The sequence below is a fragment of the Misgurnus anguillicaudatus genome, chromosome 11 (genome assembly GCF_027580225.2).
Source record: "Misgurnus anguillicaudatus chromosome 11, ASM2758022v2, whole genome shotgun sequence".
Taxonomy (NCBI): domain Eukaryota; kingdom Metazoa; phylum Chordata; class Actinopteri; order Cypriniformes; family Cobitidae; genus Misgurnus; species Misgurnus anguillicaudatus.
Genome location: NC_073347.2, coordinates 4,828,558 through 4,854,026, shown reverse-complemented (window position 1 = coordinate 4,854,026; position 25,469 = coordinate 4,828,558). Strand labels below are relative to the sequence as shown.

General features: G+C 37.5%; 1 protein-coding gene across 1 annotated transcript; it reads left to right on the top strand.

Annotated features, from left to right (window-relative positions):
- The first annotated feature begins 728 nt into the window (after positions 1 to 728).
- LOC129449250 (uncharacterized) lies at positions 729 to 12,652 on the top strand. The gene is made up of 3 exons (XM_073872903.1): positions 729 to 2,847; positions 8,574 to 8,649; positions 9,979 to 12,652. The coding sequence occupies exons 1-3, from the start codon at positions 2,780 to 2,782 to the stop codon at positions 11,866 to 11,868; spliced, it is 2,034 nt and encodes a 677-aa protein (XP_073729004.1). The 5' UTR covers positions 729 to 2,779; the 3' UTR covers positions 11,869 to 12,652.
- The last annotated feature ends 12,817 nt before the right edge of the window (positions 12,653 to 25,469 follow it).

The following is a 25,469-nucleotide window of genomic DNA, read 5'->3' as shown; positions in this document are numbered from 1 at the left end:
AAGAAAAAAAATCATGCTCTGATAAATCATAATTATGACTTTAAAAGTCGAAATTATGACTTTTAAAGTCATAATTATGAGATAAAAAGTCGAAATTATGACTTTTAAAGTCGAAATTATGACTTTTAAAGTCATAATTATGAGATAAAAAGTCATAATTATGAGATAAAAAGTCATAATTATGAGATAAAAAGTCATAATTATGAGATAAAAAGTCGAAATTATGAGATTAAAAAGTCATAATTATGAGATAAAAAGTCGAAATTATGAGATAAAAAGTCAAAATTATGAGATAAAAAGTCAAAATTATGACTTTAAAAGTTATAATTATGAGATAAAAAGTCAAAATTATGAGATAAAAAGTCGAAATTATGACTTTAAAAGTCATAATTATGAGATAAAAAGTCGAAATTATGACTTTTAAAGTCGAAATTATGACTTTTAAAGTCATAATTATGAGATAAAAAGTCGAAATTATGAGATTAAAAGTCGAAATTATGACTTTAAAAGTCATAATTATGAGATAAAAAGTCGAAATTATGAGATAAAAAGTCATAATTATGAGATAAAAAGTCAAAATTATGAGATAAAAAGTCAAAATTATGAGATAAAAAGTCGAAATTATGACTTTAAAAGTCATAATTATGAGATAAAAAGTCGAAATTATGACTTTAAAAGTCATAATTATGAGATAAAAAGTCGAAATTATGACTTTAAAAGTCGAAATTATGACTTTTAAAGTCATAATTATGAGATAAAAAGTCGAAATTAAAAATATAGAGATGTAAATGTGAATTCGTAAAAGACGGCGGCTCTCATGGAGCTACTGCAGAGACAAAGCAGGTCGTATCACCCAAGTAAGTCATATAAATGATTAAATTACAAGAATTAAATGATTAAATGAAGATTAAATTTCATGCATACTGCAGATGTGAATGAATTGCAGTAGTCTATACTGTACAATTTACATTTTCTTTATGTTTATAATATTCTGTACTGTTCTATAGTGATTTCATTAACTGTATACTACAGTACTATGTGGGTGTACACGAGAATGCATATCGCAGTCTGTTAACTGTATGATAAGTATGCACTATTACCTAAGGCATTATTGTTACCTAGGTGATTATTTATACATTTTAAAATGTTTATGGTTGGGCAATGTTTAAGAGAAAGAACCGTAGGCGCTTAGGAGGCTATAGTTCTCGCCCTGGAACGTTGGTCAGAACGCATGACAGGAGCCGAGGCAGTTATCAATTTGACTAATTTACTGAAATTCTTCAACAGCACAGACATACATTTCCAATTGTACAGTGTGATAGCAGCTCAGCTTATTATGTATGTTTTCATAGAGTAGTGGCGTGAATGTGTGGCTGCAATAAACAAAATAACAGTTTACTTGTACTATAAAACAACAAACGAGATTACAGGTTAACTAAAGCATTGCTCCTTATAAAGGCATATAAACTTAGCATTATGGCTGTCTCATAACTCGTAAATACAATGCTCTTAAGTATAAAGTGTTAAAAACAAATAACCAATAACCGTTTAAATAATAAAACAATGTCTAAATAGCAGGCATAAGAAGTCAGCAATGGCGTTAATCATTTAGTACTAATGCCACAGGATTATATGACATTATACACATTTCCTATAAATTAATTTCCTAATGAAATACTTATTTGTTCCTAAATATACACGTCATCAACATTTAACATAAAGGGAACAATAATAAACGCACTTTTCTCAAATGGACGCACACAATTCGTAACAAACACCACAAACTCTGCACCGCAACTTTCCGACGATCTTTCCAGTCTCCGTTTCTCAATACCAAGTACGCCAAACTCGGACTTGTGTCCTTCCTAGTTCGGACTTGCAAGTTCAGACTCTGAAGAACGAACTCCTGACGTGAAATGCATTCTGGGAAACTTCGCTGTCATAAGTCCACACAAGTCTCCTCTGATGCATCCTCGATAAAATGGGCGGATCAAGAACACATCCGGGGATTTTATGTGAACTTGGGCTTGATGCGAACTTTGAATTGGAACAGTACTTGGGCCGCGACTGATGACGTTTCACAAGTCCACAAGAACGCAAGTACAGACAAGAACGCATATTGAGAAACGGCTAGAGTGCCTCAGTTAATGAGATGCGGATTTCTCACGTGCACAATCAATGCTGGCAGGTCCTTCAAAGACAGCTAGAGGGCACCAAAGCCATATCTTTGTAGCAGTGTTGGGAGTAGTTGAGGTTGAGATTGTGTTTTGGTAATGCTTACTGCTCTGCTCCTTGTGGACAGCATGCGAAAGACAGTATATTTTATAGTTTGAATTTATTTGTATTTATTAAAATTTTCTAAGGCAGCGCAGGTCAAAGTTAGTTATAAAAACATGACGACAATAACAAAGTTAATGTTTTGCTGATGGATAGCATGAAGCATATGTACTGCAATGTGCAAAGGAACAATTTTATGTAGCTCAGTACAAATACCGTATTGTCCCGAATATGCAATTTTTACGAAAATGCATATGAATATGAAACGTATTGAAAAATGTGGACAACCGAAGTCCCTTTGGCTTATGAAAAGTATTTTTTTTAAATTAAAGCTTCTTTATAAAAGACAAGAGTTGGTCTTCAAAAAGCTTTATTTTTCAAAAGGTACACATTGAAATGGGGGATCGTATTCAGGGTTGTCTTATATTCAGGACAATACGGTATGCATAATTGATTGTCGAAATGCGTCAAGTGTCAGGATGGCCAATCAAACAAAGATGGAATGGCTTTACTTTTCACCGAGACATGTCTAGGCTTTAGGTTTAATGATCAGAAAGTGTACGGCAAGATGTAAGTAGCTAAATATTTAATATTTGACAACTGCTCTACGATATACGTTAAACAATTGGTTAATCTAGATTCACAAATAAATAGAATGATATCCACAATTGTATTAGTGGCATATTGTTAAACGGATGACGACATTGTTAAACCTAGAATTTCCTTACGAGTGATACATTACATTACATGTAATGTCAATCACTGAAAGTGAACGTTTGCATAACGGTGTATTACTGTGACTTAAAATGACTGGTTGGCAAACATAAGCATTTCAATGAACATATCTGAACTAACTGTATAATACATTTAAGTTCCCTTTCAGTCGGTCACTACGACGTCACGTCGTGACCGACGAATTGGGAACCGCTTCGCGGGTGACCTATCTACTTCGAGAACTATCAAAAACGCCAATGAACTTGGCATGCAGGTATTTGCATAATGCCGGCGCCGCCCCGCCAGGTGCGTATATAAGGCGCAGGTGCATAATACCAAATCAGCTTTATTGCTTCGAAGCCGGCAGACATCTGCTCTCGAGAAGCTTTCTAAACTGATCTTCGTAGATCCTGTTCTGTGAAGGGAAGAAAATAAGATCTCAGCTTGCTGAAGTTGGTTGGGCAAAGACACCTCAGCGGAGGCTCGCAGTGTTTTTTCCACCCTTTCTCTCTCTCTCTCTGTCTCTTTAATTTAGGACTTGAGTTCGAGTGAGTGCGTTTGCCTCTCCCTGTGTGTTTCACCAGCTCGCACAAAAGAGTGATTTCCCTAAAAGAGCAGCACGTTTGAGCTTTGTGTCTTTTTAAAGACAGCCACTCATTCGTGTCACGGTCGGGGTCGTCTTTTTAAAGATGGATTTCCGTCCGTGCTCCGTTTCTGGATGCGGTGTGTTCATCGCCCCCCAGGATGGCCACAAGCGTTGTCTTTCGTGTCTGGGGCTCCAGCACGCAGAGGCAGCGTTGCGTGATAGCTCATGCCCCATCTGTGAGGGCATGACTATAGCGGATTTGCGGAGACGGGTGTCGTTTCTCCGGCAACGGCTCCCGCCTTCCCAGTCTGGTGCTGCTAAGAGCGCAGCTACCAAACTTGCGAAGGATGATCTCCGTATAACGGTGCTGGGTCGGTCTGCTGGTTCGTCCAGTAGCTCCCAGCGCCCTGATCCGTTGCCAGCGGAGGTCCCGATGGAGACGAGCGGCCCGTGTTCTACGGTGTCCTCGCGCTCTGTCGAGCCTCCACCTGACGCGATATCCACCGTAACGTCGGAGGGGGGGTTGTCAGCCTCGGACGTCGATCCGGATCCGCTCCCGCCTTCGGGCCAGGTTGCGGGTCCTGCGTTCGACCCTGAGATGGCAGCCATGCTCGCTCGGGCGGCGGAGGCGGTCGGCTTGGAGTGGACTAAACCTCCCCCACCTGAACCGTCCCGCCTCGATGATTGGTTCTTCGGGGGTGCCAGGGCTTCTCAGTCCTCGCCCCCGGTGCCTTTCTTCCCCGAGGTGCATGAAGAGCTGACGCGGTAGTGGAAAACCCCGTTTTCCGCCCGGAACCGGCCGTATCAGCCTTCACCTCTCACCTCTCTCGAGGGTGGAGATGCCAAGGGGTACACTGGTATCCTGTCAGTGGAGCGCCCGGTCGTGATGCAGTTGTGTCCGGCCGGTGTCGCTTCCTCCTGGCGGGACCAGCCTACTCTCCCCTCACGGGCCTGTAAGCAGTCTTCGGCGCTGTCCGGTGCTGCTTACAAGGCTTGTGGGGAGGCAGCCTCTGCCCTGCATGCCATGGCATTGCTGCAGGTTCATCAGGCTAAGGCTCTGAGGGATCTGCACGCGGGAGGTCACGACTCGGCGGAGTTCTCTGAACTACGTGCGGCTACAGATCTGGCGCTTCGTGCGACCAAGGTCACCGCACGCGCCGTCGGGCGTGCGATGTCTACCCTGGTAGTCCAGGAACGCCATCTCTGGCTGTGTCTGGCGGACATGAAGGACGCTGATAAAACCCGGCTCCTGAATGCTCCGGTTTCCCAGACCGGCCTGTTCGGCGAGACGGTCGAGGAGTTTGCGCAGCAATTCTCCGCGGCCAAGAAGCAGACTGAGGCCATCGCTCAGATCATGCCACGTCGGAAGCGTCCTGCGCCTGCCCCATCCACGTCGGAGGAGGGCCGGTTGGGGAATCTTTTGTTTCATTTTTCTGTTCCGCCGACTTTTCAGTCGGCACCCACAAATCCACAAAAAGAGCGAATTCCACTTCCATCTCTAGGTCTTCAGATGAGCGCCGGAGACACGAGCGGGCTCATAACCCCCCCTCGTTCTCCGACTCATCAGAGGAGAACGAGAGCGACGCACGGGCTCATAACCCCACCGCGCTCTCAGCCCGTAGGAGACAGCTACGGGCTCATAACCCATCGTCTCCCTCCTCCTTCGCCAGAGGGTGCATCGAGTGGTGTGAGGTGTCTTCAGCAGAGCCTCCCTTACTCAACCACCCAGCAACGGACTCAGGTGAGTGTTATCACACACAACACTGCTGTCGGTGCGGCCGTTACGCACACACCGGCGATCACCTCCGTTGCGCCCGCCGCGGGTACACCGATCGTGCCTTTAGTCCCCCTCGCACGGTATCTGGGGGCGTGGGAACAGCTTCCCAGCCCGTCGCGTTGGCTTTTACGCACGATTCGTCTCGGCTATGCGATCCAATTTGCCCGGGGTCCCCCCAAATTCTCCGGCGTTCGTTTCACTACGGTGAGAGCTGCCGATGCGCACGTCCTCCGTGCGGAGATCGCTGTCTTATTGGCGAAAGACGCGATCCAGCCGGTCCCTCCAGCCGAGATGAGGTCGGGGTTTTACAGCCCTTACTTTATTGTACCCAAGAAAAGCGGCGGCTTGCGACCGATCTTGGACCTGCGTTCGCTGAACCGTGCACTTCACAGAATGCCGTTCAAAATGCTGACACCCAAACGCATATTTCCATGCATTCGTCCAAACGATTGGTTCGCATCTATCGACCTGAAGGACGCGTACTTTCACGTATCGATTCTCCCCCGACACAGGCCGTTTCTCCGCTTTGCGTTCGAGGGGCGAGCATACCAGTACAAAGTCCTCCCATTCGGGCTCTCTCTGTCGCCCCGTGTATTCACCAAAGTAGTGGAGGGGGCTTTAAAACCCCTGAGAGAGAGAGGTGTGCGCATTCTCGCGTATCTGGACGATTGGCTAATAATAGCTCAAACACGTCAGACGCTGTGCGATCACAGAGATTTAACTTTAAAACACCTCGCTCGTTTGGGTCTTCGGGTCAACTGGGAAAAGAGCAAGCTTTGCCCCGTGCAGAGAATCTCTTTTCTCGGTATGGAACTGGACTCGATCGATTTGACAGCTCGTCTAACAGAAGCGCGTGTACAGTCGATTCTGACTTGCCTGAATACATTCAAGAGCAAGAGCGCGGTCCCGCTGAAACAATTTCAGAAGCTTTTGGGGCATATGGCAGCAGCCGCAGCTGTAACTCCGCTCGGAGTTTGGTGGCACCGTATTGGACAACCAGGAGTTGGTTTCCAGAACTCTCTCTCCTCGCGACAGCCCCTCCGTGGAAGATTCCCCTGAGGAAGGACCTTCTTTCTCAACAAGAGGGCACATTATGGCACCCGCGCCCCGACCTGTGGAACCTCCATGTGTGGTCTCTGGACGGGGCACGGAGGATATGAGTGATTTACCGCAAGAGGTATCTAACACTATTGCTGCTGCGCGAGCGCCGTCTACAAGACAGGCTTACGCGCTTAAATGGAACCTGTTTGTCGACTGGTGTTCTTCCCGAAGTGAAAACCCTCGAGAATGCCCGATTAGTGTTGTGCTTTTATATCTCCAGCGTCGTTTGGAGAATAGGCTGTCACCATCCACTATTAAAGTCGATATCGCTGCGATATCAGCTCACCATTCACCCGTAAACGGTAGAACAGTGGGTCAGCACGACCTAGTCATTAGATTTCTCAGAGGCGCTCGAAGACTGAATCCTTCGCGTCCCCCCTCTATTCCTCCTTGGGACCTGTCCTTGGTGCTGAAATCACTCCAGGAAGCCCCATTCGAGCCTCTGCATAGTGTGAGTGTTAAATTTCTTACAATGAAAACATTAACTCTCCTTGCTTTGGCTTCTGTTAAGAGGATAGGGGATATTCATGCATTTTCGGTCGATGAATCGTGCCTTCAGTTTGGGCCGGCTGCATCCAGCGTAACACTGAGACCCCGGCCCGGCTTTGTGCCCAAAGTTCCCACCACTCCTTTTAGAGATCAAGTGGTGAATCTCCAAGCACTGCCTTTGGAGGAGGCAGAACCAGCCATGGCTTTGTTATGTCCTGTTCGTGCACTACGTGTGTATATAGACAGGACGCAAAGTTTTAGGACCTCAGATCAGCTCTTTGTTTGTTACGGTGGTCAGCAGAAAGGAAAAGCTGTCACCAAGCAGAGGATGTCCCATTGGATTGTGGATACTATAGCCCTTGCATATCAAAAGCAGAATGTGCCTTGTCCATTTAATTTACGTGCCCACTCTACACGCAGTGTGGCATCATCTTGGGCACTGGCTCGCGGTTCCTCGCTAACAGATATTTGTAGAGCTGCAGGCTGGGCGACACCTAATACGTTCACAAGATTCTATAGTGTTCGTCTCGAACCGGTTTCCACTCGGGTTCTTTCTACTAACTAGTTAAGAATGCCGAGGGTCGGCTCGTGTGTCGGCTTGGAGCCTCTATTTTGGTGCTGCACATTTGCACCATTATGGAAGGCAATCGGGGCAAAAACGTCTAAAAAACTGTTTTTGCCTCTCCTCCACCGCCCTGATAGCTGGTGTTGCGGAGCATCCGCTGTCAACCTATCACTGATGTATTCTTTGTAAACCTGTGTAGGCTAGGCGTCCACATTTGTCCCCTACGTGGGGTTCATTTGTGTGTAAAGTCCGTGGGGTTCTAATCCTCCACGTTTTTCCTTAGCAGAGCCTGCTCTGCATCTCTCAACATACCATGTATTGTTCAGAGACTTTATTTTGAGCAACCTGTCGGTTGTTTCATATATTTTTATGTCATCCATTTAACCTTCTTAGGGGATGGCTTCCGCAGTGTTCTAGCTCCGCTCAGTTTAGACGCTTCTCCCAGTTCGCTGCTTCACTATCGTGGGTTAAGGAACAGGTAGTGACCGGCCTTCTGCATTTCGCCTTAGGTTCCGCCCCTTATGTGGAGGGCGGAGGGCTTTTGCAGGCACTGGAAGGGTTCAGCTGCAGTGGCGTTTTGGTAGGGATTCCCAATTCGTCGGTCACGACGTGACGTCGTAGTGACCGACTGAAAGGGAACGTCTCGGTTACGTATGTAACCCTCGTTCCCTGAAGGAAGGGAACGGAGACGTCACGTCCCGTCGCCACAGTTTGCTGTTCCATTGCTGTTCAGGCCGGGCACTGTTGCTCGGCTTCTCAGCAATAATATAGCTGATTTGGTATTATGCACCTGCGCCTTATATACGCACCTGGCGGGGCGGCGCCGGCATTATGCAAATACCTGCATGCCAAGTTCATTGGCGTTTTTGATAGTTCTCGAAGTAGATAGGTCACCCGCGAAGCGGTTCCCAATTCGTCGGTCACGACGTGACGTCTCCGTTCCCTTCCTTCAGGGAACGAGGGTTACATACGTAACCGAGACGTTATTATATAGGCCTACATTTATTAACTGAAATCCTCCACTACAACAAATGTGTCAGTCATTTGTGTGTTTAATGTTCTAGGATGGAAGACCTTTGTGACTTTTTGAAGTCAAGAAATGTTTCTGAGGACATCATACAGCGAATGCAACAGGATAAGGTATTCAAAGGAGCTGTTAAAATTTTGAAAAATGCATCACACATGCAGCTTAAGATAAGTTTGATGAATCCCATCAGTCCTTTGAATGGTCCCTTTGCAGAACTGTGTAGATCAGTGATTCTCAAACTTTTTCAGCGTGCGCCCGCTCGAACTGATTTTGCCAAGTGAGATATGTCCTCAGGGCAACATATAATGTTGACCCAAGGACAACATTTTTGTAAATAAAACCTAAACCCAATCCAAACCCCAACCCTAACCATAACCGAACCCTAAAACCAGAGGGACATGATAGGCTACATGAAAAACAATGGTCTAGAAGCAGCTAATCCTGGTTGTAAGCTTAAAGGGATAGTTCACTTTAAAATGAAAATTCTGTCATCATTTACTAATTCTCATGTTGCTCTAAACCTGTATGAATTTCTTTTTTCTGATGAACACAAAAGAAGATATTTTGAGAAGTGATGGTAAACACACAACAGATAGTGACCATTGACTTCCATAGTAGGAAAAAATATTTTGGAAGTATTGTGATAAATGATGAAGAAAATATTTTGATAAATGATGGTAAGCACAGCGTTGACGATACCCATTAAATTCCATCATATTTTTTCATTTTTTAAATTATTTTTATTATAAATTTATAACATAAAACATTCCAAAACTTAACATTTGAAATTAACAAACTCTTAAAGTATACAATGTAGTGCTGTTGTAGTCTTATTTTTCTGAGGTTTTATTACTGAGGTTTTATTACACAGAATTTTATAATAAATAAATGTATTTTATAAAATGTCATTAAACTGGGGTCTAAATAGCCAGTTTGAGAACCACTTAGTAATCTGCTTTTACAAAGAAATTGTGGTTGTTGTGCTGAATATCCTAAAATAATTCAATAAATATAATAGATAGATTTGAAAACTTGAACTGAATTGCTTATAAACATATCAGTCACAACTTCAAACAGTACCTTTTTACATCATGTGATGTAAGTGTTAAAGATATGTATTGGATTATGATTATATGCATATAGAAAATGTATTCAAACTTGATTCTATATTCACAAACTGTTAGTGGCATAAAGGTATATACCAAAGGCCCAGGAATACAAAGTTATACATATAATTTCATAAATGTAACACAAATCAATATTTTTATGGCCATATTTACATCTGTTTTGGTAGCTTTGCAATGAGTAAGACCACCAGCTATTTGTTAAACCTTTAGGTTTATAATAAACAGTTGACTATACATTATTTGTTATTTAGCAGAGGATAAATGCCATCAGAGAATGAGACAATTTGTGTTCTTAAAGTATTTTTTTTTTTGCAGATTGATTGCAGTGTCTTACAGCTTATGACAGATGACCAGCTGAAGGAATATCTGCCTTCCTATGGTGACCGACTGGCTGTTCATGGATACTGCAGGAGAAAAGAAAAAGATCCCACTGGCCGAAAATCTAAACTTTTTGATAGGTTGAAAACCAGGCTAGCAAGAAGCACAGGCGATGCTGACAATGCATGTGATAAAAGAACGGTAAAAAATGCTCAAAAGAATATGCGAAAAATTGAGATGGGATGGATGCATTTTCGTGAAGGGAAATTTACTCAAGTTCGAACAAAAAAAGGTGGGGGTACACGGAAGATTTCTGTGTCAAAAGACTGTAGAAAAAGTGAGTTGCTCGAAAAGGCTGCTGAGTTGTTTTTTCCTGGTGAGAAGTGTTCAGAAGGAAGCATTGAAGATTTTGTGGTCGATATAACAGATTTTCAGGAGCAGGCAATAGATGAACAGATCACAGTTGGAGAACTTTATGATCAGACCAAATTACCAGTCTTACGTTTTTACTTGACAACCAGGAAGAAAGTCATCGCTAGTGACACACACTCAGACTTCGACAGTGGAACAATTGAACAGGGAGGAGAAAACATGCAAGATGAAAATGTAGAGTCAGACATTATATATGTGGGAAGTAGCAGTGTTCTTGCAACAGGCAGTGTTTTAGTGACTGACTCCATAACAAACATGACTGATGTATCAAGTGAGATTGAGATTGATACAGCTTGGCAGCCATATGTGCACAGTTTGGATGATAGTAGCATTGTAACATTCTCCACAGGACACATCTCTGGGATTGAAGACACCTTACTTGATGACACCTTACCACTCTTAGAGGAATCAGAATCTTTGCCTTCTCCAGCTGATAACCCACCAGAGCCCACTGTTCAGAACCAAAAGAGGAAGAGAATTCTTGTCATCCATCGTGGTCAGGTCCTTCAAGAGCTTATTGCACATTTTTGTGAAAAAAGTGTGTTAATGGCGGACATATCCATGAAAGTTATTCTTCCTGATGGACGGCTGGAAAATGCTGTTGATGAAGGCGGTGTTTTGAGGGATGTGCTTTCAGAGTTTTGGAATGACTTTTACGAGCAATGTACTTTGGGAAATAGTTTTAAGGTCCCTTATCTACGACATGACTTTGGTCAACAACAGTGGGAAAGCATTGGCAGAATCCTTGCATTTGGCTGGCAAAAAGAGAAGTACATGCCTGTAAAACTAGCACCTGTAATGCTGGAGCAGGCAGCCCATGGATGTGTCACAACAAGTCTTGTGGACTGCTTTCTCAAATATGTTCCAGAAGCAGATAGAATGATCCTAGAATCATGTCGTTCACATTTTGAAGATGTGGACAAGGATGAGCTGTTGGAGGTCCTGGATCATCATAACTGTCGAAGAGTTCCAACAGCAGATAATGTTGAGCAGCTCTTGGAGGAGCTAGGACATCAAAAACTGATTCAGGAACCTGCATTTGTGATAGAGCAGTGGCATAATGTTCTTGCACCTTTGAGAATGGAGTTCCAGGACATTACAGCTGCCTATAATGAACTACATCCAACATCAAGAAAGATCATGAAATCAATAGTCTATCCTGCTATGGTGAATGAACAACAGAAACACAGTGGCAGGTATCTAAGTACATTTCTAAGAGAATCAGATTTACAACACCTCTCCCTCTTTCTTCGGTTTTGCACCGGTTCAGATTTGTTTCTTGGAAAGACCATCACTATTAGCTTCACACAGTTAGAAGGCTTTGAGAGACGGCCAATTGCACACACATGTGGCTGCTACCTGGAGCTTCCTGTGAGTTATGATAACTACCCAGAATTCCGTCATGAAATGAACAAAGTGTTAGAGAGCAACATATGGGTCATGGACATAATCTAGTGAATTTAGATTTTCCATGAGAAAGGAATTTATGTCGCATCAACAGCATAATTGATGTCACAATAGACTTCATTTTATTTTACATTTATTTTTTTCATATACGTTTTCATTTCTGTTAACATTCTCACTGAGGCACAGGATTTGAAATGGTGTTTTTGTCATTTTTGTTACAAAGTTTTACAGTAAATTGCCTCATTTAGGTCCATGAAAAGAAGCTTTTGATGTCACCATAGACAACATTTTATTTTACATTTATTTTTCAAGATGTTTTTTTACATCTTTAAATTTTCAAGTATACATTTCTGTTAACATTATCACTGAGGCACAGGATTTGAAAGGGTGTTTTTTTTCTTACAAAGTTTTACAGTAAATAGCCTCATGTAGGTCCATAAAAAAGAAGCTTTCAATGTCACAATAGACTTCATTTTATTTTACATTTATTTTTTCAAGATGTTATTTGCATCTTCACATTTTCATAACAAGTATACATACCCAGTTTCTGTTAACATTCTCATTGAGTCACAGGATTTAAAAGGCAAAGGGCTTTTTGTCATTTATTTTACAAAGTTTTTGAGTAAATTGCCTCATTTAGGTCTATTAAAAGAAACTTTCCCTTTAAAGTACACACTGAACAAAGGTCATTGAAATAAGTTTTTCAGTTTAAATGTCCTTCAGGTTTTCTAGTATTCTCATGATCACTGTTCTGCCATGTCTACAGTTTAAGCATGCTACAGTTTATGTTTTCTTCAGCAATGATGATGTTATTTTGTGACAGTTGATTAAACCATTCCCTGGTTGAAAGAAAACCTGTATGTCTTCACTACCTACCACATAATACAAATCTCAAATGTATAGGGGCGGTTTCCCGGACCAGGATTAGCTTAATCCAGGACTAGCACTTAGTTTAATTAGTAAATATAACTAGTTTTAACAAACATGCCCACATGCCTTACTAAAAACATTGCCTGTGTGCATTTTGAGGTAAACCAAAGGGCACTGATGTATTTTAAGATATGTAAGTGCAAGTTGTTTTCAACTTGGAGAGCTCTTAAAAGTGTTTAAGTTGAGGACTAGTCTAATCTAGTCTAATCCATACATCAGTGCCCTTTGGTTTACCTCAAAATGCACACAGGCAATGTTTTTAGTAAGGCATGTTTGTTAAAACTAGTTATATTTCCTAATTAAACTAAGTGCTAGTCCTGGATTAAGCTAATCCTGGTCCGGGAAACCGCCCCATATAGTTCAGCAACACTGAACTTTTTAGTTATGAGGCTCCAACTCACTGTTGATTAGCTGCCTAAGTTTTATGTACAAGTCCACAGCTGCATACACATCATACGTTAGGTCCAAATCATGCTCTGACATAAGATCAACACATACGTTAAAAATGTCTTCATCACAAGGAAATTCCTTGAAAACACACTCTTCTAAACAGACTTGAACCTTGTCTAGAGACACTGGATGTAGATAGTCTGTGGCTTCATAAAGATTAGGCACTGCATACATGATGGATGGTCGTCCATGTGGTGACCGTGAGTTGTGGACTGGCCTTATTCTGTGGTCGTTCCAAGCTAATACAATCTCATCAAGCTCTTCCTGTAAAGACACATGTATTGAAACAGAGTTAGCAGATGTTTGGATATTTCAAATATATATTAAAGATATTTTAGGCACACATTTTTGCATGCATTATATATTATAAATATAATTCATAACATTATCAAACATTAAAGTAGGAAGTACATGATTTTAGGTGAGTCAACAATTTCATGTTAAATTTTACATGACATCTGGTGGACACTGGGGGAAGTAGACAAAATTAAGTGACTAATTACCTATAGTACCTATCTCAGTTCGTAATTATTATAGAAAGTTTTGACTGTAAACACAAGGTTGAAGATTAGGATTAAGGCTAAGATAAAAGAAAAATATTTTGAGATTAAAGTGACTAAAGTGAAACTTTGCTCGTTGTATTTAGAGCACATCTCCCTCATTTGCCTGTTTTATTAATAAGGCAGACATTATAATGTTTTTAATTTCAAGATACTTTAATTTATTATTTTAGTTTGGCCCTAATTCTACTTGGTAAGTCTGCCATATATATATACAGTATACACACACGCGCACGCACGCGCGCACACACACACCCACTGAAAAGAGGTTTTAAGAGGCCGTTGCAAGATTTTTTTCATCCTGTCGCCTACCAACATTACTGCCACATTCCTAATAAAAATAATGTTTATATTTGCAATTATTTGAAAAATGAAATCAGTCAAACTAACAATATAACATAATATAACACAATGCTTTTATGAATTTATAAACAATTGGATATTTGATGGAATATCCCTGATTTTTAATCAAATCTTTCATGAGTCTTGGCATGCTCTTAGTCTTGCACATTGCTGTTGGGTGACTTTATGTCAGCTTTGCTTTTGTTGAATTTTAACAGACACTGTACTGAAATGGTCACAATATAGCCTATATGTAAAATAAATAAAATGCAAAACTCGAGTGCTCTCTTAAACTTTTCAGTGGCTATAAATATAAATATAATTTATTTCAATTCATTCAAGTCATTTAAGAAGATAAACTCACCTGGATTTTGTTAAGAAAACAAAACTGGACCAATGATTTGTCCAAGAAAGTGTCTGAGAAGTGCCCGTCCACTCTTAGTTTGTCAAAGAAGTCTATCCAAAATTGCACACATTCACTTCGCAAAGTGAGCCACCATCTTTCGATGCGCTGATTTCCAGAGCTTGGGCCAAAAGTAACATGCTCTGTGTCTGGCTGATCTTCAGAAAAATGCAAAAATCTTTGCATCTCTGCCACATGAACATTTTCTGTTCCTAAATCTAATCTCACTTTGTCAGGGCAACCCCCAGCTTTTATTACTGCATCCATGAAGTATCCAGCAATCAATCTTGGATCACTGTTGGTCTTGTATGCCTCGAGCCATATCATGCTCCTGGAAAATCCATCGATACATCCACTGATTCCAATTCCGAATGGCTTCAATTTATCATAGCCATCAATGTGCCATATGAAATTAGGACCACGGCTATGATAAACACGCCGCCTCAGTCGATTTCTGGATCTCAAATCAACCCCTTCTCCATCTAAAAGCCGCAGCAGAACTCGGACAGTTTCTCTGTCAATTACAATATTATTTAACCAACATTTTTGGTGCATCCATCTATAACCATGAGATTGTCCGGAGGTTTGAATTTGTTGTTCAATGAAATCGGCCACCACAGCTACGTCGGTTTTGTTCTTTCGGCGCCAAAGTTTCTTTTTACTTAAAATCCTTTCAAGGGTCCGTTTGCTCAGTACTATCCCATGCCTTTCTGCTAATAAGACAAGAATTTCATCATTAGTAAAACCACGCTTAAAATACTCCTCAATGTGTTCGCAATTCATTTCTGGTTTAGATCAGTGAGCGTCTATGTCAACAATGACCAATTATGCCATATTTCTGAATTTTTAAAGTCATAATTTCAACTTTTTTATCTCATAATTATGACTTTTTATCTCATAATTATGACTTTTAAAGTCATTATTTCGACTTTTTATCTCATAATTATGACTTTTTAATCTCATAATTTTGACTTTTTATCTCATAATTATGACTTTAAAAGTCATAATTTCGACTTTTTATCTCATAATTATGACTTTTTAATCTCATAATTTCGACTTTTTATCTCATAATTATGACTTTAAAAGTCATAATTTCGACTTTTTATCTCATAATTATGACTTTTTAATCTCATAATTTCGACTTTTTATCTCATAATTATGACTTTAAAAGTCATAATTTCGACTTTTAAAGTCATAATTTCGACTTTTTATCTCATAATTATGACTTTAAAAGTCATAATTTCGACTTTTAAAGTCATAATTATGACTTTTTAATCTCATAATTTCGACTTTTTATCTCATAATTATGACTTTAAAAGTCATAATTTCGACTTTTTATCTCATAATTATGACTTTTTAATCTCATAATTTCGACTTTTTATCTCATAATTATGACTTTTTATCTCATAATTATGACTTTAAAAGTCATAATTTCGACTTTAAAAGTCATAATTTCGACTTTTTATCTCATAATTATGACTTTAAAAGTCATAATTTCGACTTTTAAGGTCATAGTTATGATTTATCAGAGCATGATTTTTTTTTCTTGTGTGGCGGAAATGGGCTTCCATATGTTAAACATTTTAAGGCAGGTAAAATTTGTTGTTGTTAAATATCTAAAGATAGAAAGTGAGCTCAATGCAGGCATAGGCGGAGCTTGCAGTGAAGCAGGCCCCTCATTGGCTAAAATTATTTTTATAAAATAAATGATATTTCACAACAAACATACATATTAATTTATATTATACATTTTAAAACGTTTTTAAGATGCTTTGTAAAACAATTGTTATTCTGCTAATAGTGTGTATTTATCAAAAGTGGCGCGCTGTAAATCGCTTTTGTCCAATCACAATGGAGGAGAGGCGGGACAAACAGTACATCGACCAATCGGAACATTCTTCCTCTACTACTGAAAAAATATAAAAGTTAATATTTCTTGTCAATTACAACATATAACAGTCCGTGCTACCACAATATGATTCCGAATTGATAAGCAAATTATCTGCAAAATATGATACTTATAAAACAGTACTTCCGCGGAGGTTTTAATGATAGCAACCAACGCACATAAGCGCCTCTAAAGCGCCCTCAAGCGGTCATTTTTAGAACAGCGCCTGACGTGTGAGGCTTCGGTGGAGTTTATTTATCATAAAGATTATAGAAATTAATGGGCTATTGTGCTGTTCACTGTATATACATTTTCCGTTTCGTTTTAACTTGTATATTAAATAAGGCATTGAATTTTGTTGTGTTTTAGAAGTGAAGAAAATGTCATAAAATTCACTAAACCTGTGATTTTTTTTTAAATAAAGAATTTTAAAATCTAAATAACAAAAATTTTAATTTGCTTATTCCAACTCATTCTGCCAGCATCACAAATGAATGATTAACAGATTAAAGGTTTTTTTTGTACCGTATACTGTAAATGCAAAACCACACTGAATGGTATAAAATCAGAGTAAAGACCGCCTTTTATTAAATATTCATGATTTAAATGCACAATACAGAGAGACGTGCAAAGATATTAGATCGAGATTCTCATTATAGTCATCACTAAAGTGCAATTTATTATTTTCACAGATTAACATTTTCTTGTATTCGCAAGATAATTTTTTTAAAAGTAAAACCAGCAACATTCATCATAGAGATAGAAAATGGCGACTTTCGAATACTTGCAGCTCAATGCAGGCATAGGCGGAGCTTGTGGTGGAGCAGGCCCCATTGGTTAAAAGATTTTTTATAAAATAAATGATATTCCGAAACAAATATACATGTTAATTTTATATTATACATTTTAAAACGTTTGTAAAGATGCTTTGTAAAACAATTGTTATTCTGCTAATAATGTGTATTTATAAAGTGGCGCGCTGTAAATCGCTTTTGTCCAATCACAATGGAGGAGAGGCGGGACAAACAGTACATCGACCAATCGGAACATTCTTCCTCTACTACTGAAAAAATATAAAAGTTAATATATCTTGTCAATTACAACATATAACAGTCCGTGCTACCACAATATGATTCCGAATTGATTAAACAAATTATCTGCAAAATATGATACTTATAAAACAGTACTTCCGCGGAGGTTTGAATGATAGCAACCAACGCACATAAGCGCCTCTAAAGCGCCCTCAAGCGGTCATTTTTAGAACAGCGCCTGGCGTGTGAGGCTTCGGTGGAGTTTATTTATCATCAAAAGATTATAGAAATTAATGGGCTATTGTGCTGTTCACTGTATATACATTTTCCGTTTCGTTTTAACTTGTATATTAAATAAGGCATTGAATTTTGTTGTGTTTTAGAAGTGAAGAAAATGTCCTAAAATTCACTAAACCTGTGATTTTTTTTTTAAATAAAGAATTTTATAATCTAAATAACTAAAATTTTAATTTGCTTATTCCAACTCATTCTGCCAGCATCACAAATGAATGATTAACAGATTAAAGGGTTTTTTGTACCGTATACTGTAAATGCAAAACCACACTGAATGGTATAAAATCAGAGTAAAGACAGCCTTTTATTAAATATTCATGATTTAAATGCACAATACTGAGAGACGTGCAAAGATATTAGATCGAGATTCTCATTATAGTCATCACTAAAGTGCAATTTATTATTTTCACAGATTAACATTTTCTTGTATTCGCAAGATAATTTTTTTAAAAGTAAAACCAGCAACATTCATCATAGAGATAGAAAATGACGACTTTCGAATACTTGCAGCTCAATGCAGGCATAGGCGGAGCTTGTGGTGGAGCAGGCCCCATTGGTTAAAATATTTTTTATAAAATAAATGATATTCCGAAACAAATATACATATTAATTTTATATTATACATTTTAAAACGTTTGTAAAGATGCTTTGTAAAACAATTGTTATTCTGCTAATAATGTGTATTTATAAAGTGGCGCGCTGTAAATCGCTTTTGTCCAATCACAATGTAGGAGAGGCGGGACAAACAGTACATCGACCAATCGGAACATTCTTCCTCTACTACTGAAAAAATATAAAAGTTAATATATCTTGTCAATTACAACATATAACAGTCCGTGCTACCACAATATGATTCCGAATTGATTAAACAAATTATCTGTAAAATATGATACTTATAAAACAGTACTTCCGCGGAGGTTTGAATGATAGCAACCAACGCACATAAGCGCCTCTAAAGCGCCCTCAAGCGGTCATTTTTAGAACAGCGCCTGGCGTGTGAGGCTTCGGTGGAGTTTATTTATCATCAAAAGATTATAGAAATTAATGGGCTATTGTGCTGTTCACTGTATATACATTTTCCGTTTCGTTTTAACTTGTATATTAAATAAGGCATTGAATTTTGTTGTGTTTTAGAAGTGAAGAAAATGTCCTAAAATTCACTAAACCTGTGATTTTTTTTTTAATAAAGAATTTTAAAATCTAAATAACAAAAATTTTAATTTGCTTATTCCAACTCATTCTGCCAGCATCACAAATGAATGATTAACAGATTAAAGGTTTTTTTTGTACCGTATACTGTAAATGCAAAACCACACTGAATGGTATAAAATCAGAGTAAAGACCGCCTTTTATTAAATATTCATGATTTAAATGCACAATACAGAGAGACGTGCAAAGATATTAGATCGAGATTCTCATTATAGTCATCACTAAAGTGCAATTTATTATTTTCACAGATTAACATTTTCTTGTATTCGCAAGATAATTTTTTTAAAAGTAAAACCAGCAACATTCATCATAGAGATAGAAAATGGCGACTTTCGAATACTTGCAGCTCAATGCAGGCATAGGCGGAGCTTGTGGTGGAGCAGGCCCCATTGGTTAAAAGATTTTTTATAAAATAAATGATATTCCGAAACAAATATACATGTTAATTTTATATTATACATTTTAAAACGTTTGTAAAGATGCTTTGTAAAACAATTGTTATTCTGCTAATAATGTGTATTTATAAAGTGGCGCGCTGTAAATCGCTTTTGTCCAATCACAATGGAGGAGAGGCGGGACAAACAGTACATCGACCAATCGGAACATTCTTCCTCTACTACTGAAAAAATATAAAAGTTAATATATCTTGTCAATTACAACATATAACAGTCCGTGCTACCACAATATGATTCCGAATTGATTAAACAAATTATCTGCAAAATATGATACTTATAAAACAGTACTTCCGCGGAGGTTTGAATGATAGCAACCAACGCACATAAGCGCCTCTAAAGCGCCCTCAAGCGGTCATTTTTAGAACAGCGCCTGGCGTGTGAGGCTTCGGTGGAGTTTATTTATCATCAAAAGATTATAGAAATTAATGGGCTATTGTGCTGTTCACTGTATATACATTTTCCGTTTCGTTTTAACTTGTATATTAAATAAGGCATTGAATTTTGTTGTGTTTTAGAAGTGAAGAAAATGTCCTAAAATTCACTAAACCTGTGATTTTTTTTTTAAATAAAGAATTTTATAATCTAAATAACTAAAATTTTAATTTGCTTATTCCAACTCATTCTGCCAGCATCACAAATGAATGATTAACAGATTAAAGGGTTTTTTGTACCGTATACTGTAAATGCAAAACCACACTGAATGGTATAAAATCAGAGTAAAGACAGCCTTTTATTAAATATTCATGATTTAAATGCACAATACTGAGAGACGTGCAAAGATATTAGATCGAGATTCTCATTATAGTCATCACTAAAGTGCAATTTATTATTTTCACAGATTAACATTTTCTTGTATTCGCAAGATAATTTTTTTAAAAGTAAAACCAGCAACATTCATCATAGAGATAGAAAATGACGACTTTCGAATACTTGCAGCTCAATGCAGGCATAGGCGGAGCTTGTGGTGGAGCAGGCCCCATTGGTTAAAATATTTTTTATAAAATAAATGATATTCCGAAACAAATATACATATTAATTTTATATTATACATTTTAAAACGTTTGTAAAGATGCTTTGTAAAACAATTGTTATTCTGCTAATAATGTGTATTTATAAAGTGGCGCGCTGTAAATCGCTTTTGTCCAATCACAATGTAGGAGAGGCGGGACAAACAGTACATCGACCAATCGGAACATTCTTCCTCTACTACTGAAAAAATATAAAAGTTAATATATCTTGTCAATTACAACATATAACAGTCCGTGCTACCACAATATGATTCCGAATTGATTAAACAAATTATCTGTAAAATATGATACTTATAAAACAGTACTTCCGCGGAGGTTTGAATGATAGCAACCAACGCACATAAGCGCCTCTAAAGCGCCCTCAAGCGGTCATTTTTAGAACAGCGCCTGGCGTGTGAGGCTTCGGTGGAGTTTATTTATCATCAAAAGATTATAGAAATTAATGGGCTATTGTGCTGTTCACTGTATATACATTTTCCGTTTCGTTTTAACTTGTATATTAAATAAGGCATTGAATTTTGTTGTGTTTTAGAAGTGAAGAAAATGTCCTAAAATTCACTAAACCTGTGATTTTTTTTTTAATAAAGAATTTTAAAATCTAAATAACAAAAAATTTAATTTGCTTATTCCAACTCATTCTGCCAGCATCACAAATGAATGATTAACAGATTAAAGGGTTTTTTGTACCGTATACTGTAAATGCAAAACCACACTGAATGGTATAAAATCAGAGTAAAGACCGCCTTTTATTAAATATTCATGATTTAAATGCACAATACAGAGAGACGTGCAAAGATATTAGATCGAGATTCTCATTATAGTCATCACTAAAGTGCAATTTATTATTTTCACAGATTAACATTTTCTTGTATTCGCAAGATAATTTTTTTAAAAGTAAAACCAGCAACATTCATCATAGAGATAGAAAATGACGACTTTCGAATACTTGCAGCTCAATGCAGGCATAGGCGGAGCTTGTGGTGGAGCAGGCCCCATTGGTTAAAATATTTTTTATAAAATAAATGATATTCCGAAACAAATATACATATTAATTTTATATTATACATTTTAAAACGTTTGTAAAGATGCTTTGTAAAACAATTGTTATTCTGCTAATAATGTGTATTTATAAAGTGGCGCGCTGTAAATCGCTTTTGTCCAATCACAATGGAGGAGAGGCGGGACAAACAGTACATCGACCAATCGGAACATTCTTCCTCTACTACTGAAAAAATATAAAAGTTAATATATCTTGTCAATTACAACATATAACAGTCCGTGCTACCACAATATGATTCCGCATTGATTAAACAAATTATCTGCAAAATATGATACTTATAAAACAGTACTTCCGCGGAGGTTTGAATGATAGCAACCAACGCACATAAGCGCCTCTAAAGCGCCCTCAAGCGGTCATTTTTAGAACAGCGCCTGGCGTGTGAGGCTTCGGTGGAGTTTATTTATCATCAAAAGATTATAGAAATTAATGGGCTATTGTGCTGTTCACTGTATATACATTTTCCGTTTCGTTTTAACTTGTATATTAAATAAGGCATTGAATTTTGTTGTGTTTTAGAAGTGAAGAAAATGTCCTAAAATTCACTAAACCTGTGATTTTTTTTTTAATAAAGAATTTTAAAATCTAAATAACAAAAAATTTAATTTGCTTATTCCAACTCATTCTGCCAGCATCACAAATGAATGATTAACAGATTAAAGGGTTTTTTGTACCGTATACTGTAAATGCAAAACCACACTGAATGGTATAAAATCAGAGTAAAGACCGCCTTTTATTAAATATTCATGATTTAAATGCACAATACAGAGAGACGTGCAAAGATATTAGATCGAGATTCTCATTATAGTCATCACTAAAGTGCAATTTATTATTTTCACAGATTAACATTTTCTTGTTTTCGCAAGATAATTTTTTTAAAAGTAAAACCAGCAACATTCATCATAGAGATAGAAAATGACGACTTTCGAATACTTGCAGCTCAATGCAGGCATAGGCGGAGCTTGTGGTGGAGCAGGCCCCTCATTGGCTAAAATTATTTTTATAAAATAAAAGATATTTCACAACAAACATACATATTAATTTATATTATACATTTTAAAACGTTTTTAAGATGCTTTGTAAAACAATTGTTATTCTGCTAATAGTGTGTATTTATCAAAAGTGGCGCGCTGTAAATCGATTTTGTCCAATCACAATGGAGGAGAGGCGGGACAAACAGTACATCGACCAATCGGAACATTCTTCCTCTACTACTGAAAAAATATAAAAGTTAATATATCTTGTCAATTACAACATATAACAGTCCGTGCTACCACAATATGATTACGAATTGATTAAACAAATTATCTGCAAAATATGATACTTATAAAACAGTACTTCCGCGGAGGTTTGAATGATAGCAACCAACGCACATAAGCGCCTCTAAAGCGCCCTCAAGCTGTCATTTTTAGAACAGCGCCTGACGTGTGAGGCTTCGGTGGAGTTTATTTATCATAAAGATTATAGAAATTAATGGGCTATTGTGCTGTTCACTGTATATACATTTTCCGTTTCGTTTTAACTTGTATATTAAATAAGGCATTGAATTTTGTTGTGTTTTAGAAGTGAAGAAAATGTCCTAAAATTCACTAAACCTGTGATTTTTTTTTAAAATAAAGAATTTTATAATCTAAATAACTAAAATTTTAATTTGCTTATTCCAACTCATTCTGCCAGCATCACAAATGAATGATTAACAGATTAAAGTTTTTTTTGTACCGTATACTGTAAATGCAAAACCACACTGAATGGTATAAAATCAGAGTAAAGACAGCCTTTTATTAAATATTCATGATTTAAATGCACAATACTGAGAGACGTGCAAAGATATTAGATCGAGATTCTCATTATAGTCATCACTAAAGTGCAATTTATTATTTTCACAGATTAACATTTTCTTGTTTTCGCAAGATAATTTTTTTAAAAGTAAAACCAGCAACATTCATCATAGAGATAGAAAATGACGACTTTCGAATACTTGCAGCTCAATGCAGGCATAGGCGGAGCTTGTGGTGGAGCAGGCCCCATTGGTTAAAATATTTTTTATAAAATAAATGATATTCCGAAACAAATATACATATTAATTTTATATTATACATTTTAAAACGTTTGTAAAGATGCTTTGTAAAACAATTGTTATTCTGCTAATAATGTGTATTTATAAAGTGGCGCGCTGTAAATCGCTTTTGTCCAATCACAATGTAGGAGAGGCGGGACAAACAGTACATCGACCAATCGGAACATTCTTCCTCTACTACTGAAAAAATATAAAAGTTAATATATCTTGTCAATTACAACATATAACAGTCCGTGCTACCACAATATGATTCCGCATTGATTAAACAAATTATCTGCAAAATATGATACTTATAAAACAGTACTTCCGCGGAGGTTTGAATGATAGCAACCAACGCACATAAGCGCCTCTAAAGCGCCCTCAAGCGGTCATTTTTAGAACAGCGCCTGGCGTGTGAGGCTTCGGTGGAGTTTATTTATCATCAAAAGATTATAGAAATTAATGGGCTATTGTGCTGTTCACTGTATATACATTTTCCGTTTCGTTTTAACTTGTATATTAAATAAGGCATTGAATTTTGTTGTGTTTTAGAAGTGAAGAAAATGTCCTAAAATTCACTAAACCTGTGATTTTTTTTTTAATAAAGAATTTTAAAATCTAAATAACAAAAAATTTAATTTGCTTATTCCAACTCATTCTGCCAGCATCACAAATGAATGATTAACAGATTAAAGGGTTTTTTGTACCGTATACTGTAAATGCAAAACCACACTGAATGGTATAAAATCAGAGTAAAGACCGCCTTTTATTAAATATTCATGATTTAAATGCACAATACAGAGAGACGTGCAAAGATATTAGATCGAGATTCTCATTATAGTCATCACTAAAGTGCAATTTATTATTTTCACAGATTAACATTTTCTTGTTTTCGCAAGATAATTTTTTTAAAAGTAAAACCAGCAACATTCATCATAGAGATAGAAAATGACGACTTTCGAATACTTGCAGCTCAATGCAGGCATAGGCGGAGCTTGTGGTGGAGCAGGCCCCTCATTGGCTAAAATTATTTTTATAAAATAAATGATATTTCACAACAAACATACATATTAATTTATATTATACATTTTAAAACGTTTTTAAGATGCTTTGTAAAACAATTGTTATTCTGCTAATAGTGTGTATTTATCAAAAGTGGCGCGCTGTAAATCGATTTTGTCCAATCACAATGGAGGAGAGGCGGGACAAACAGTTCATCGACCAATCGGAACATTCTTCCTCTACTACTGAAAAAATATAAAAGTTAATATATCTTGTCAATTACAACATATAACAGTCCGTGCTACCACAATATGATTACGAATTGATTAAACAAATTATCTGCAAAATATGATACTTATAAAACAGTACTTCCGCGGAGGTTTGAATGATAGCAACCAACGCACATAAGCGCCTCTAAAGCGCCCTCAAGCTGTCATTTTTAGAACAGCGCCTGACGTGTGAGGCTTCGGTGGAGTTTATTTATCATAAAGATTATAGAAATTAATGGGCTATTGTGCTGTTCACTGTATATACATTTTCCGTTTCGTTTTAACTTGTATATTAAATAAGGCATTGAATTTTGTTGTGTTTTAGAAGTGAAGAAAATGTCCTAAAATTAACTAAACCTGTGATTTTTTTTAAAAATAAAGAATTTTATAATCTAAATAACTAAAATTTTAATTTGCTTATTCCAACTCATTCTGCCAGCATCACAAATGAATGATTAACAGATTAAAGGGTTTTTTGTACCGTATACTGTAAATGCAAAACCACACTGAATGGTATAAAATCAGAGTAAAGACAGCCTTTTATTAAATATTCATGATTTAAATGCACAATACTGAGAGACGTGCAAAGATATTAGATCGAGATTCTCATTATAGTCATCACTAAAGTGCAATTTATTATTTTCACAGATTAACATTTTCTTGTTTTCGCAAGAT

Coding starts and splice junctions, on each gene's coding strand:
- LOC129449250 (XM_073872903.1), top strand. CDS start 2,780: ATGGCTTTACTTTTCACCGAGACATGTCTAGGCTTTAGGTTTAATGAT. Junction 2,848..8,573: donor CAGAAAGTGTACGGCAAGAT/GTAAGTAGCTAA, acceptor TTAATGTTCTAG/GATGGAAGACCTTTGTGACT. Junction 8,650..9,978: donor AGCGAATGCAACAGGATAAG/GTATTCAAAGGA, acceptor TTTTTTTTGCAG/ATTGATTGCAGTGTCTTACA.